Source organism: Pteronotus mesoamericanus, unplaced genomic scaffold (assembly GCF_021234165.1).
Source record: "Pteronotus mesoamericanus isolate MK-2021 breed Mesoamerican mustached bat unplaced genomic scaffold, CSHL_Meso_final contig_82, whole genome shotgun sequence".
Lineage (NCBI taxonomy): Eukaryota > Metazoa > Chordata > Mammalia > Chiroptera > Mormoopidae > Pteronotus > Pteronotus mesoamericanus.
Window position 1 is genome coordinate 27,990,278 of NW_026555265.1, and position 16,944 is coordinate 28,007,221.

Below are 16,944 nucleotides of genomic sequence, written 5' to 3' on the forward strand. Positions count from 1 at the left end.
TATAAAGAAAAATAATCACCAAAAATCTTTGAGAAACTTTTAAAAATTTCTTATTTTTAAAAAACAGCTTTATTAAGACATAATAGAGAAAAAACAATCTACACATATTTGAAGTGTGCACTTTGATATATTTTTACAAGTGTATGTAGTGATGAAATCATTACCATAATCAAGATAATAATCATAATTTTTATCTACAAAATGTTGATCATATTCTTCCAAAATCTCTTCCCTCACTCCCACCCTCCACTTCATTCCCAGACAAGCATTGTTTTGTTTTATGTTGTTATAGGTTAATTTATATTTTGTATAACCTTATATAAATATTATCACATAGCATGTACTCATATTCTTCTGATTTGTTTCTCTTGCCTAAATATTTTGAGATTTATCCATGTTGCTGCATGTTTAAGGTGGTTCTTATTTATCTCTGATTAGCATTGTATTGTATAAGTCTATACCATCATTTATTTATCCATTTACTTGGTGGTGGACTTTTGGGTTGTTTAAGTTATTATTATTATTTACTTTTACAAGTCATGTTTTGGTGTTATGTGTAAGATATTTTTGCCTAACTCAAGATCACAAAGACTTCCGTAAGTTTTATAATTTTAGGTTTTGAATGTGTTTTGAATTGTTTTACATTTTTAATGCCTTTGTCTTTTATTTCTCTCAGCTTTTATTTCTTTCAGCTTTTATTTCTAGGTTAGTTTTGATAGACTGATTGATTTTATTATAGATAGCATTTTCCTTCTTTGAATGCATAGTAGTTTTTTAATTAGATACAGACATTGTGAATTTTACCATTTTGGTGCTGAATATTCTCATATTTTTATAAGCATTCTTAAGCTTTGTTCTGGTTAAGTTACTTAGAAAGAGCTTAATCCTTTCAGAGTTCCTTTTAAATTTCTTAATTCAAGACCAGAACAGTATTTATTCAAAGAATTTTTCTTTTTCTCATTACTGAGGTAGGCTCTGTCTGAATGCCCAGTACACCAGTCAGGTTGTTTGGAACAGGCATTATTCCCAACATGTATGAGCATCATGTACTTTTAGATGGTTCTTGTCCCAGCCTCAGTTTTTTTCTCTCAGATGCACTGGTTAGTGCTTTTCTGAATACTGAAAGGGACACTGAAGATATGTGAGGCCTGAATTTGTGCAGCCCTCTCCTTTTGACATCCTGCCCTAGCAAATTTGAGCTACCTTGGTCTTCCCACACACCCAGCTTCACCCCCTTACTTCAGGCAGGCTGCCAGATTCTACATGGGTTTTCCTCCAAGGTCCACAGCTTGAAACTCTCTCAATACATTAAGCGGGAACAAATTTTCACATTCACCTCATTTGTTTTCCACTTTTCAAGGAGCACTGTCCATTGTTATGGTGTTCAGTATCTTGAAAATTGTTGTTTTTAGGTGAGAGGTAAATCTCTCTCTATTATTCCATCTAGGCTGGACGCAGAAGACTCTTTTGCCTTTGCTTTTGAAATGTAGAGAAATAATACTTTTATTTCAATGGCAGCGTGTCTTAATGTGGTTTGCTTGCTGGCTTTGAGGTGATATAATACATTTTAAAGGATGAATGTAAATGAGAGTGAAATGTGTCTATATTCACTTTGACAGAATATTTTAGGTGAACAATTTTGCTAGTTTTAAAGTTAGACATTTTTTTATTTAGCCACAGAATTGCTGTTATGGGTTCTTATACATTGTGGGAATGGGAAGAAAACTTTCAGCATGTGTATAATGAGCTAAAAAACACACATTATTATTTAATGGATTTCACTTATTGTCAAGAATAAGCACTCTATCAACAAAAGTTTTTCATTGTTTTTGTGTTTTTTTCATTTTTGTTTTTAAAAGTTTTTCATTGTTTTTGTGTTTTTTTCATTTTTGTTTTTCATTTAAGGATTAAGAACCACACATCTTAATAATTTAGGACTCATCAGGCCATAAGCAGTCCTGAGATTATAATTAGATAAATATTAAAATCTACCAGCTTTTTAGCTCTCATTTGCTAAACGAGGGATTCAATTACTGCTCAAATTCTCCTCAGTTTATTTCCTAAGTCTCCTTTATGGTGTCTTCATGCACTATGAAAGAAGCCTCTCCTATTCTTTAGCTTTAGATTGTTCATGGAAATCCAATTCTTAATGGTTTTTATGAAATCTGGGGAAAGAACATCTTGTTCTGATCAACTTTGGCTAATAATACTCTTTAGACTCAGGAGGTTATTTTATAAAATTTATGAATTAGATCTTTCTAAAAATGATCCTTTAATTTTTTCATCAATAAAAGTCATTAGGTTCCAATAGTTTTTCACAATACCATGGCCTAATTGACATCTTAGTGTAGCAGTATCTAAGCATATTGGTAACTTTTCTTCTATTTTCATTGACAATGGGAAATTCTAGATAGATTATTTTACTGAGATTATTCAATAGTATAAATTAACATTGGATAATAAAGTAATAAGTGCATTCTTTCTTTTATTTAGCAGCTTGAATACTAAATACTCTATTTCTTAAAAGTAGTCTTACATACAGTCTTTATCTTCCACGAAAGTGACCAATCTTAAGTTTCTCTTCATTCAGTTCAATTCAGGAGATTAGCCACTTTTATTTACTTTTTATATTACAGCTTTATTGAGAGATAATTAATATACCATCCAGTTAGCTAAAATTTACAATCCCTTGGTTTTTAGTACTTTCACAGTAATGTAACTTTCACCACGATCAGTTTCACATTTACATCACCCTAAGAAAGTTCCTCTCCATTAGTGATCCTTCTCTCATTCCCCTCAATCTCTCCTCCCCATCTCTAGGAAACCACTAATCTATTTCTTATTCCTATAAATTTGCCCATTGTAAACATGTTATATAAATGAAATACCACATGGTGACTACCTTCCCAGCATAATGTGTTCAAGATTCATCTGTGTTACAACATATATTAGTAATTTGTTTTTTTCATTGAATATTTTTAATTTACTATTCCATTGCATGCATATACTTTATGTTATTTACCCATTCATCTGTTGATGGAAATTTGGGTTTTTATACTTTTTGGCTATTGTGAATAAATATCCTATTAAAATTTAGCAACAATTTCTTGTGTAGAAGTATGCTTCTATTTCTGTTGGGTATGTACCTAGAAAAGGTATTATTGGGTCATTTGTTTTCTGCTTTATGTTCTTTAGATGCTCTGTTTTATTTTTATTTTATTTTTTTTTATCCAGAAATCGGTTGCATTTTTATTTTTTTTCTTCTTTTTTTATTATTTTTTTAAATTTATTTACTTTTTATTTATTTTTTTTTTTTTAACATGTTTTTTTTTTTTTTTATTAATTTATTTACTTTTTAAATACATTTGTCTCTGCCTCCCCCCCACCTCTTTCCCTTGCCCCCTCCCACCCTCTCTGTTTTAGATGTCCATATGTTTGTAACTTACATTTTTCCAATGGACTGACATCAATGTTATTGATACATGTTGATTTCTATCTACCATTGCAATTTTTTTTTTCTGGTCGCTATTGTTTATGGTGGGAAGTAAGTTAGTTGTTAATATTTTGGAATTTCTTTGTGTAAGTCATTTTTCTTTTTCTGTATTCAATATTGATTTTTTTCTTTGTCTTTTGACTTTTTTGTTATGACATGTTTGGATGTGGATCTTTTTGTATTTAAACTTCGTAGAATTCATTGAGCTTCTTAGTTGTGTAAATTAATGTTTTTCATCAAATTAAGTAAATTTAGATCAATATTTCATTAAAATCTTTCTATTCTTTTCTTTTTTTTCGACTTCTTTTCTTCTGGTGCTTTTATTGTACAAGTTGTGTTTAAAGGAATCCCTTGTTAATTTTTCTCTTTTTTTCTTTTTTCTTCAGTTTACATGATCTGTACTGATTTGTGTTTCTTTCGATTCATAACTACTATTGAGACCTCAACTAAATTTTTCATTTCACTTACTGCATTTTTAACTCCAGGATTACGTTTGATCTGTTGTATAATTTCACCCTGTTTATTGATGTTCACAATTAATTTGTTTTACCTCTTCAAGTATAGTGGTTTCCTTTAGTTATTTGAATGTATTTAAAATGGATTATTTGAAGTCTTTTTCTGTTAAGTTCATATTTTGGGACTTCTTACCCGCAGTTTCTAATGCTTGCTTTTTCCCCCCACGTGTAGGAGTCATACTACCTTGTTCTTTTGCATGTCTTATAATTTTTGTTGAAAGCAGGACACTTAGATAATATATTGAGCTATTATAGATACTGATCTCACCCTGAAGCTTGTCATTGTTTGCTTTGGTATTGGTGACTTAGATGGACCATTTTCACTGCAGTGCAAAACCTGTGATGCTACTCAAAGGATGCAGCCTTGTGTGTGTGGATAGTCAGTCACTCTGGAAATGAGAATTGTTTTTGGAGGCCTCTCTTTGATTGTCTCTTTTCCTGATGCCTCTGTTAAGCTATCTACCTCTGCTGGTATTGTGCATAGCTGTTCTCCTCTACTACTTGTCAGGTGATTTCTCTATTGTTTTGAACAATAACCTGTGCATAAATTCTTTAATAGCTGATCATATAAAATTGAGAATGCTTTCCTGGAACTTTTTTTCTTTTTGATTACAGTTTTAGAAGTTTCCTTTGACTGCAGTAAGTCTCTTTCTAGCTGTTTCTTTCTCTATTTTTCTATTATAAACTAGCTGGCCTCTGAATTAGCCCATTGATCTCATGGAACTACCACCATCTTTTTTACTCACCATCAAATCTTCATAGTTTTCAAGAAGGTCTTAAGCTTGAGCTTCTCCTCACTCTGTTCCAAATAGTCAGTTACTGTAGAGAGAGTTTCAGAAATCTTTTATTATGGCCTGCTTCTTCCTCTGGGCAAAAATCTCTATGATGCTCCTCCTGAGCTGGGGGCATGCCCTGCTTCTTTTGAAGTACAATTACTCCAATTTTAAAAGCAGATGCTGGAGGAGTAGATTTTGACTCTGTCTTCTTGGACTGCCTCCCCAGCTTGAAACCTTTACTCTATAAATAAACTGAGGTGTGAAACTTTGAGTCTGTATTCTTGTCCTACAAGTGGGGGTTGGGTAAAGAAAGACAGGCTCAATCTCTCAGCCACACATACCTGTAATGCAGCCTCTCTGCAACCAAATGAAGGAGTAGATAGAGTAAGAAATGGTGGCTGCTTTCCTCTCCTGGGAAAAATAACCCTTGGCTGGGAGCTGGAGTAGAGGAGAAGCCCCATCTTCTTGCCTACATTCACTCATGCTGTTTTGGGAGTGGGGCAAAGCAAGGAAGCTGTACTTACTAAGAGTAAGTATTCTTGAATAACTGTTCATTCATTTGCTATGTGCTCTTAGAACAACATTTAAAGACCCTAAATTTGTGTGTGTGTTTAAATAATATTTATTAGTTCTTATTATTTTTGCTGGAAACATAGTCCACAGAACCCCTTATGCTGATGTTCCAGAAGTTGCCTTGATTTCTTTTTTTATAGTCATGTATCTTCACAATGTTGACTCATAAGTTATTCTAATACATTATCTTTCAAATGTCTTCGTTTATCCTTACTAATTATTTTGTCTCTCATTCTTATTTTTTTTATGGAATAAATTTTTATTTCTCTTCTTGGACATTTTATATTCAAAATATCTTTGTATTTTTGCCTCTAGAAGAGATGAGACCATTTTATAATTTCCCTTTTTCTTGTAAACATAGATTTTTAAAAATTTTGTTCTTCTTCTTTATGAACTTTATATAAAAGAGCTCATGTATACATTTTTAAAAGATTTAATAGACTGATATATTTTAATGTAGTTATTTTTTAATTTAGCTTTTTTCTTAATGATGTTGTCAAATACCTTTTCTTCTTTTCATATTCTTCTTCTATTTTTTTTTAATTTAACTACAGTTAAATATATCTGAACTCTCATTTTTAGGAATTCCTGGCACATGGAATTTTAATCTAGTTAGACTACATTAAGGATTACTATGTCTATAGTAAAACAGTAAAGGGGATTAAAAAAAAACAGTAAATATAGATATGTGTAAAAGAAAACAGTAACAATCCATAGCAGTCAAGAAAAATGGAAAAAAGGAACAATCAAACTTAAGCAGATAAAATTATATATTTACATTTAATGTATCTAATTGCCAATATTTTGATAATCTGTTACTTTTGTACTATCCCCAAACAGGAACTCCTAACTTATTGAAAAGTTTGACTAATGACATCTTTAATTTTTCAGGAGAGTGATAAAACAATTTCAAAAGAGATATGCTACCAAGAAAAATAGTGACAAATTAACATAACTGCCCCCAAATTACATACATTGACATGGAATAAGTCTATTTACTAGGAAGAATAGATTAACCTGCTTTACCTGACTAAGAATGCCCATTATTTTAATTAATTCAAAACATATTATTAAGCCTCTACAATATTCCATACTCTTCTAGTATTAAAACTACACAGAAGCATAAAAATTAACATGGCCTACAGGGGGGAAAAAAGGGGGAATAAGAAAGGAGATGATGAATAAAAGTGAAAAAAATAATATAAGAGCAAGAGAAAAACAAAATTAAAATTCTAAATTCTTTTATTTTATCAATATGAGTTACATGGAATCTTATGAATGTCCTACTGGGTAACTGGAATTTAAAAATGATATGTTGCCAAGAAAATACCTTCCTCAATATAAAATAGAAGAAATCTTTCAATCTTTCAGGAAGAAAGAACATTATACTCTACACAAATATAGTGATACCCCAAGATATCAGGCTTAGAGCAAAGTAACACTTTTTTATATTTTTCAGTCAGATGCTGTAATCTTTTTGATTCAGTTTAAAGAGAAGTTGCACACAGAATGTAAAATTTTTTTAAGAGAGGTGACAAGTGACCATGTCCAAACTTTTGGTTAATGGTGCTGAGGCTCACTTGACCTATTTGCGAGTGAAAAGGTGTTATTGTAAGGTTTCCCTGGTCATTGTCAAGTGAAAAAGAGTATGGGGGAACCTAGTTATAACCATAAGGGTTATCCCCTGCATATTAAAATTTCACCAATTAATCAGCTTCCTGGCGATTTAGATCCTCTGTCTCCAACTGCAACCAGCTAAACTGTTTCTCCCTCAGTTTTGCGTACCTTTTCTCTACCTAATGAATCATGCTCTTTCCTTAGATTAGTTAAATAATAGTTTTTCCAGAACCAGCTGTGGGATGTCTGTGTGTATGTATGTATGTTTCACTGAGTTCTTCAAATTATTTAACTCCAAATGATGTATAGTAGAAAATTAGAAAGACTAGTTAATTACATAGTTTCTATTTGGGGATAGAGTTTTCTGCCTGCCATCTGGAGATTAAGCACTGTGGGGTCAGGTACCTCCTCAGGTTTAATTACACCTGCCTACAGTCACCTGTTACAAAACATGGCACTTTATGGGCAAAGAATATCTGGAAAAAAAACTACATGAGAGGGCGGTTAACTATTAAAAGGTAAATCTGATTCTGGCAGACACTATAAATTCAAATTCATCAAGTACAGACACTATAGAGAATTACGAAATAATCTTAACAATTAGATATAATTTTTAGATTTTATGGCTGTAAATCTATTAGATATAAAATATTAAAAAGTCCCTAATAAACCATCGGGTTGTGGAATTAGATTTATAAAAGGCCGCTATTTCTTCCCTTCCATACCTCTTTTTGGGGTTGTATATTTCTGAATAATTTGTAAAGTGAAAACTAAGCTCAAGGTGTCCAAGACAAATTCCACAAATTATGCAGGATATACCTTTACACTTCATGAGTCAGCTGTGTGAAACAGTAAAAAGAAAGCCTTGTTGAAACTGACATGCTGCATTTTTAGCTTATCATACTAGTAATGCCAAAATAATAAGTAATATTCATATTACTTCTGATTATTCCAAGAAAACCACAGTAAAATAAAGAAGATTTTCTTGAGACACGCTAATCCCTCTCTTGGACTGCCACAGCGGCTGAGTAACCACTATTCTTTTACTCTCTCTCCCATGTGCCTTTCTACAGAGATGTCTGATGGGGTGAGACTCAGAGAGGAGACCTGAAATATAACGCTCATTGTACAATTTAATACTTAAAATGTTACCCTCTTTGATATTTTTAACATACCAGTAGTATTTTTTTTAATATTTACACAATATATTGACATATCTGTCTTTCTTACTAGACTGGGATCTTTTTTCTTCATTTAACTTTTTATACACATGACAAGATGTAAAACACATGACAAGAGCTCAAGGACTTTAGATACAGAATTAATGAATCACTTGAGTTAAAATGATCTGACTTTACCTTAATAATTTTTAAAGGCAATGACTCTCTTCTTTATTGGATGTTCTCCTGGACTTGATAATCCAGATCTTAGTATTCTTCTAAGTCACAGAAAACTAAAGAGAATTAAATATAGATTTACTACATCATTTAAGTGAAAGTGATTTAAGATTTTTACCTCAGTAATTTTCAAAGAAAAATAATTCTACTCCTTACTGACTGTTCTCTCAGACTGAGCAATATTGTTATTAGTGTTCTAAAATATTAACTCTCATTAGATATTTAAATATGGTTCCTGAGCCATCAAGCAGAAATTGAACTGATCCAGTGCTTTTTATGGAAAGTGAGTCTTATGATTCATTTTGTTCCAGAAGGATTTGGGTCAATGCAACAATCACTGACTAGTATAGAGGTGATGTTATTGAATATGGAGGAGCAGCCAGATTAGTTTAGAAACGTAAGATAAAACGTAAAGTAGAATTAGTGAGCAAAAATTTTTATAAGGCCTTTTATATTTGCCAATGATGGATCATAAACTCTTATTGGTAATTTTTAGCCACTTCAGAGAGACAAGGTCAGTTAACTATCATGTCCACAACCGGTTGTACAAAAGAGGTCTAATATTTGTTGGTACTGACACTCAGAAGACAGAATTCCTCTCTGAGTCCATGTGTCTTAGACAGGTGTGTATGTACTGAATTGAGTTGGCTCAAGGGTATATACAACAAGATTTATACAGTGTTTTTTATAGTGCCTTTGAATGCAGACCTGTGGGAAAACACTTCAAAGAAACTTGATAAAAAGCACAACATTCTGCTTGTGTAAATAAATTGAAAGAACTTTCCAGGGCTGTTCAACCCGTGGCCCACAGGCTGCATGTAGCCAAGACCCAAAACAAAATCGTAGATTTACTTAAAATCTTTTCTTTTTGCTCACCAGTTCTCATTAGTGTTTATGTATTTAGTGCGTGGCCCAAGACAACTCTTCTTCCAGTGTGGCCCAGAAATGCCAAAAGGTTGGCTACCCCTGATAGTCCTCCATAAATGATATTTTGCTCATGTGAGTTTTTGAAATCTATTAACAAGATTCTGAGTTTCAGTAAAATCCCTTGCCAGGTGAAATGGTTATTTTTTTGTTGCCTGTTGTTGATGGAGCCATAGCTTGAAAAACAAGGATTATGATTGTCACTCTATATAAAAGAGAAGTATTATGAGAAGGATTTATAAAAATCTATGCCTTTGCAGTTGTATGAAAGAGTACTCATCGGCAATGATGAGATTTGCCTCAAGACTTTGTTTTGTAGTCTCTGCTGAAAAAATGATTGTGATTACCAGACTTTAAATTCCTATTGTAACTTGTAAGAGTTGCCCTCAATATTTTTGGTCTGGAGAAATTCTTACCTTGGCTAGTAAAGAAAAATGCTTTGTAAAATACCTTTGAACACTTAAATTTAAGGAAAAATACACTGGCATTTCATCTAAGACAAACTGGTTTTAAAATATGCATCTCATTTAGTATATTAGTTAACCAAATATAGTTACTTTATGACAAGCTTTAAAAAATTGCAAGTGTTGGTTATCTCCTTAAAATGATGTATTTTGTTTTACAACTGTTAATCTATAGAACTTTTTAAAGCAATAATTGCATGACATATCCAATTGTCAATATGGTGACTCTAAATTTTTGACAAGAAAGGCAGGCTATCTCATATAATGCTCTCAATTTCTCATTTTTATTTTTTTGTATTTTTTTGTAAGAAGACACACTGTCAGCTTACTAACAATAGTGTCAAATCAATAACATATCATTAATAACAGCGGTATGGGTTCGGAATAAATTTCTTGAATTCTTCTACTAAAATTATCATCTGATCCATCAAGAAACACTTTTACAAACCCTGGCTATGAAAATAATAGTAAGATTAAAATATTAGATGAGCATCAATATCTGGGACATATATGAAGAACTTGCAGGGATGGTGGTGAATAGTCAGAGAATGGAAGGCCCAAATAGGTCAGGAGAAGTCACATGACATGCTAAATGATTTCCAAAAGATATCTCCAAATGGGGAGAATAAATGGCCTGTTTGGTACTGGGAACAAGGCAGAAAATGTATTTAAGTCCAGCATTGTTCCTAGCGTGGCCTAAAGGCCTTGCAATGGATCAAAGGGAAACTGGCCCACTTTAGGCACAAGTTTGACCCAGAGGGCTGCCACAGGAAGCGAGGCAAGATTTTGCTTTATAAAAATGAGAATGTCTCGTTTCAGGTCTATTTAAATGGAACCAAAATCTGAAGAATGAAGAAAGCAAATATATCAGAATAGTTACTATAGCTATAAGGATGTGGAGAAGTATCTCCTGAGATCTGATATTTTATGAAAAAAATTAGATGTAAACAGTCCAGATGACCGTTGATTTCTTCCTTAACTTACCTCACTCAGGACTTTTAAACTTACTGATTAGGGGTGGTCGGGGAAGTGGGACGAGGGGCTGCTCAGAAGTCTAACTCACACGTCTGCCTTTTTTTCCCCACTATAGCTCTGGATGAGATAAACAACTTAAAATCCCAAATAGAAGCAAGTTGCTATTTTACAATCTGTGTCTCATAAATATACATAATATAAAAACTGGTATAGTTTCGAGACTTCTTCAAGAAATGTTTAGGAAAATAAATTAGGTTGAAAAGTATACTGAAAGGATTTTCCTAAGCGGATGGTTAAAAGCTTTTTTATTATTAAAAATTTCTATTAATTACAATGTAAGCAAAATAATATAAGGAGATAATTCCCAACTGCCATCCACCAAAACAACCAGAGTTCTGATTACTGAGGAACCAAGTACTTAAATTCTCAGAATTTTTATTTTTTGGTGGGTGGGGGGAGCGGAGATAGAGAGGGGCCTGCAAAAATTATGAAGGAAAGAAAACCTACCAATTTCTCTGTTTATCATTTGCCATCAAATTATTATCCATTACACCAAAACATTATATAATATATCACTTGTTTATTTTGAAAAATGTAAAATATAAAAATATATATTTTAAAACAGTAAGGTTACAATGGGATCTTAAAGGAAGTGAGAGAGAGAGAAGGGATGAAGAAAGGAAGGGAGAGAAGGATGGAGGGAAAGAGAAAGAAAGAAAGGAAGGAAGAAAGAAAGGAAGAAAGAAAGAAAGAAAGAAAGAAAGAAAGAAAGAAAGAAAGAAAGAAAGAAAGAAAGAAAGAAAGAAAAGGAAAGAAGAAAGGTAGATGCACAGAGAAGTCTCAATATTCAGCATTCCCTCTTTACCTTTGGTTATATTTCTGACGTCCATGTATCCACTCATACCCTTGTTCCTAAAACTATAGCCTGTGGGCCAGCAGCAGACTTTTCAGGTCCACCTCACAAAATATTAGGTCAGAATCTGCATTCTAATAAGAGCAATTCCAAAGTGATTAATAAGCACATTCCAGTTTTAGAAATATTGTTCTCAATCACAATGTCCGGTAGTGACATGACAAAGGAGAAAAAAATGGAACTCTCTAAAACAAGACAAAATATGAAACAAAAGTACACAGGCAATCAACAAATTAACTGTACAACATAGAATTTCTATTAATCTGTAACTCTGTAATGCACCGGTTATTTTATAAAGCTAGAGACTGAAATAGAGGTAAATTTTAATTACTATTTTTTGTCTGTTTAAGGAGGATGCGGTTGGCATAAAATATGGGAAAATATTATGATTGGCTCTTTTCAATGCATTTTCTTATTCATTTTATGCATTCTAGTAACCCAATAAACTGTCATGTAAGCTTATAATAAAAGCAACAAAAGTTTATTTTATTTGAATGTTACTCATTAAAATTTTGTTATATACAATTCCTATCAGATTGTATATGTCCAATTAATATTACATTAAATGATACTTTTCTACAGGAAAGTGAAACAGCAAAAGGAAGCAGATGTGTTGTTAAAATGCAGCTGCTATATTAAACAACTAGCAACAATATTTTTTGAACATTATTTTAGATATTATATAATCTACTTATAAAAGTGGTTTATCCAAAGATGTCAATTTTCCCTACACTGCCAACTCTTAGAGCAATGAACAAGAAAACATTGGATATACATTATAGGAAAGACTATGAAATATAAAAACAAAGCAACATTTTATACAAATGTATGATACACTGACAAATTAAAGAGCTTCATTTTTTTTTTAAATTTAGCAAAGAACTTAAAATTCATCTATACTCTTCTGATTTAACTGAAAAAGGTCATTTCATCTTTTCATTTTAATATTTTTTAACTGAGGTTGAAAATAATTTTCAACTGCAAAAATCTCAGAAATGACTTTGGCTATTTCACGAGATATTTTATAAGACACATGTTTACTGAAAACCCTATGTCTTGATGATTGATTTATATTTAAAAGACACAATTAAGATTTTATATTCTTCCTACTTATTCAAATGTTAGAGATTGTTCTTACTCTGAAAAACTGTCTAAATTATATAAAACATTTTTTTGATAAAGTCTTAGTTAGATTTTTTCTAATTGTAAACATAATAAATATTTACAAGAACAAGACATAACCACTTACCTAGTTTTATCCTTTATTAATATTTATTTTTATTTTTAAAATCAATAAGATAAAGTCACACCTCTTTGCAAATAAGTAAAACTCAATGGGCCATGTAAATATCTACCCATCAAATACATCAAATTAAATATTATTTTTAAAGTAAAATTTTGCATACAGTACACAAATGGAGAAGCTGAATTTCCATTAATTTTTGACAATATAAATGCTTAAAATAAATTATTTAATACATGGTAAATGGAAATATTTTATGCACTTTTTGTGAAGAACTCTTTTTTCTAAAAATATCATTGTTCATTTGAAATGTTAGTGTAAGAAAATGAAACAGTATTTTCCCACAACTATATTTAAGCTCTTATTATAATGATGTCTTAACATAAGTCGATGATTTTGATTTCTAATTCATTAAAATTGCCCTCTTCTTATCAGCTACTTTAGACTTGAGGAGTTTCAAATTAAATGAAAATATTATTAAACCTCTTTTCCACAGAGAACAAATAATTCCTAAGTGCACCATTTAATGATAAGGCTGAATCATGCACAGTAAGTTTAAATACTCGTGACTGAATTCACATCTTGAGGGAAGTATTCTCATCCATGTTGAAATGAATTCATCAATTGAGAACATTTATCTCAATGTAAATTTCAAGCAAATATATATATTTAAATATCTAAAATATTTAGGTGTCTACCTTATTTTCTTTACCAAAGATGGCAACTTTCTCATCTTAGGTATTTTTTTAGCAATTATGTCCCTCTCACAGGGTTTATGTTAAAATCTCAGCTCAAATAATACCTTGTACTTTGTTTTGGGCAGAACCAGGTAGGTATGAAAATACTCTTTCCAGATACACTTGTGGCTTGGAGAATTAAGATTATCCCTGAGTAAAACTGAAATGTAAATACGAGTGATTCATGTTGTAAAATGGTCTCAGGGGGAGTATAAGAAATATTTTGCCCTAAGGAATAAAAGTGCTGTGTCCCTTCCTATTTTTTCTATATTTAACTTTTAAAATTTATTTTTATGGTGTATGTTTATTTCTTAAATTCAAAGAGACTAAATGTTAAACTAACAAATATTTCCTTTTAAAAATTGATAAAAATAAGGAGAATGTGCTTCCAATTATTTTTTAATTTAATCTTTATTGTATGTTTTCCCATTACCATTTAGTCCCCTCATGCCTCCTGCCCCCGGCACTCACCACACTGCTATCCGTGTCCATAGGCCTCTTTCCCTTTTTGCTCAGTCCTTCCACCCTCTCACCTCCATGCCTGTCATCCTGCTCTCGTTCTGTGTGTCTGTCCCATTTTCCTTGTTAGTTCGGTTTGTTCATTGGATTCCACACATGAGTGAAATCATATGGAGTTTGTCTTTCTCTGACTGGTTTATTTCATTTAGCATAATGTTCTCCAGGTCCAGCCATACTGTCACAAAGGATAAAATTTTCTTCTTTTTTATGGATGAGTAGTATTCTATTGTGTAAATATCCCATGGTTGTTTTATCCACTCATGCATTGATGAACACTTAGGCTGCTTCCAAATCTTGGCAATTATAAATAACTCTGCAGTGAACATAGTGGTGCTTATGTTCTTTCAAATTAGTGTTTTGAGTTCCTCTGGATATATTCCCATAAGTGGGATAGCTGGGTCACAAAGCAGATCCATTTGTAATTTTTGAAGTATCTGCATAATGTTTTCCACAGTGGCTGCACCAGACTGCATTCCCACCAACAATGCAACAGTGCCCTTTCTCCACATGGAATCCATTACATTTCGAAAGAGGACGTCACAGAAATTTTTAATTTCTATTTTATTTTCAGACGTAAAATACTTAAAAGAGGAGGATGCAAATCGCAAGACTTTCACTGTGAGCAGCACCCTGGACTTTCGAGTGGACAGGAGCGATGATGGAGTGGCGGTAATCTGCAGAGTCGACCACGAATCCCTCAATGCTACTCCTCAGGTGGCCATGCAGGTGCTAGAAATACACTGTAAGTAAATGCACACCCCCCCTTTTCTTGGCAGTAAATCCCTTCATCTACATTTAAAATCTTTTAAAAAGTACAGGAAGTTACATGAAATGTGCAGCAAAATATACAAATGAAGAAAAACTAATCTCAATAGTATTAGTCATGTTCAGAAAAAGTAATCCTTGGCTGAGTATCATTACACTGAAAGAAGAAAGACAAAGGAGGCATCAGAAGGTTAAAGCTCCTAATTACCTTCCAAGTAGCCACTTGATGTATGTGTGCACATCTGGGTAAGGAGAGGAAGAGTGGTAATTTTGAGACAATCAGAGAGCTGGGCAATCTGAAAACGTCATTGAGGAGCTTTATTGTATTGTATGAAAGTAACTTTGTTACATGCAAATGTGGCTTTCTACCTGTGGTTTTAAGATGAAAATATTTTTATTACCTTCTCTATGAGATATACTAAGTCTATATGAATGCAAGGGCCTATCAAGTATGCAATTTTCATCAATATCATATTATTTGGAAATGATAAAAATGATATTAATTAGTTCACTCCAATAGGCGAGGGGCAGTGTTAAATGCTTCTTTGGCATTATCTCATGTTATCTGTTAGAGCAGCAAAACAGCCTGATATGTAGTTATTCTCTTTAGTCACATTTGACAGATGAAGACACCAAAGATTACAAAGGCTGAGTCACTTGGCCAAGTTCACAAAACTAACAAATTTTGGGTTTGTAACCAACATTTTTAGTAATTGGCAAGGTCCTAGGTATAGGAAACCTATAAATATCTATCAAAATGAAAGTGAAAGAATTGAAATAAGATAAAGTAGAAAAGAAAAAGAGTAGAACACAGGACATTGTATTTCTGAATTGGATTACTTGATTTTTTTTTTAAATATTGGAGATTTTTTTTTGTTTGCTTTTGTTATCTATTAAAGTTATGGATTGAGTTTAGAATTTATGTGAGATGTAAAATTATATTAAATCCTAAAATCTTAAATCTAAGTACCTATCTTCTAATATGCCGTATATTTTGGGTTCATTTATTTATTCAACAAGAACTTTTTGAGTGTCTACTATGTAACAGGTATTGTTTTGGGCACTGTGATTGCATAAGTGACCAAAAAAGAACAAAACAATGAAACAAATCAAGATTGTTGTCAGATGTCAAAATCACTGTCACCACCAACAGCAACAAACTCCTGTTCTATTATGGCATCTGTTCTGACAGAAAAGTGAAATAAATAATTACAACATATAGTATATTATGAGCTATGTTGTATGGGAAAAATAAAGCAGGGTTGATGATAAAGAGTACAACTGGAGAGGTAGGAACTGGGATCAAGGAAAATTAGTTATGTGTGCTATATGTTATATATACAGAGTATCCAGCCAAGTAATATGAAAAATAGAGACATTTATTGAAGAAGATACAAAATACAGGAAACATTGTATATAAGACAATGACACCTCAGTCACCTTCAAAATAGGCACCTTGGGGCCTCACACAGTTCTCCCAGTCACCATCAGCTGCCCTGTCGTATTTTCCTGAATGTCATTGCTGGTCTGAAATCTCTTCCTTTTCAATGGTGATTTTAGTTTTGGGAAAAGCCAGGATTCGTGAGGCACCAAATCCGTGCTATAAGGGGGCTGAGTCACCTGGGTGATTCGATGTTTCACCAAAAACACTCTGCATAAGATGTGATGCATGAGCAGGTGCATTGTTGTGATGAAGCTGCCAATCACCAGATGCCCATAACTGTGGCCTTCTGAATCATCTAAATAGTTTCTGTGGAGGAATGTTCAAGCTTAATGCAAAATTTGATGCAGATTTGTTGCTCTACTTGCTAGTATTTTGAATGCAATGGCCACACAGTACATATGCTCATTCAATGGTGTCTGCCACTTCCACTGACTAGTACAATGAAGATGTCATTGTTCATGCATGCACATTCTAGTCCACTCTTCCTGGATGTTAGGTTACATTGATGTTGCACAAACCGTCCTTGTCATATTAACAATGGCTGGACCTTTTTCTGGACAGGTCTTGTACATGCAATATTATATACATA

The 16,944-nt window shown here is 32.5% G+C and overlaps 1 protein-coding gene across 1 annotated transcript in view; it reads left to right on the top strand.

Annotated features, from left to right (window-relative positions):
• The window catches only part of CADM2 (cell adhesion molecule 2), a gene marked incomplete at its 5' end in the record, with an annotated part of 236,746 nt that overhangs the window by 85,725 nt on the left and 134,077 nt on the right, over positions 1-16,944 (top strand). The window contains one exon of the mRNA XM_054585063.1: positions 14,718-14,888. Coding sequence (XP_054441038.1) covers positions 14,718-14,888 — 171 coding nt within the window. The remainder of the gene's footprint in view (positions 1-14,717; positions 14,889-16,944) is intronic.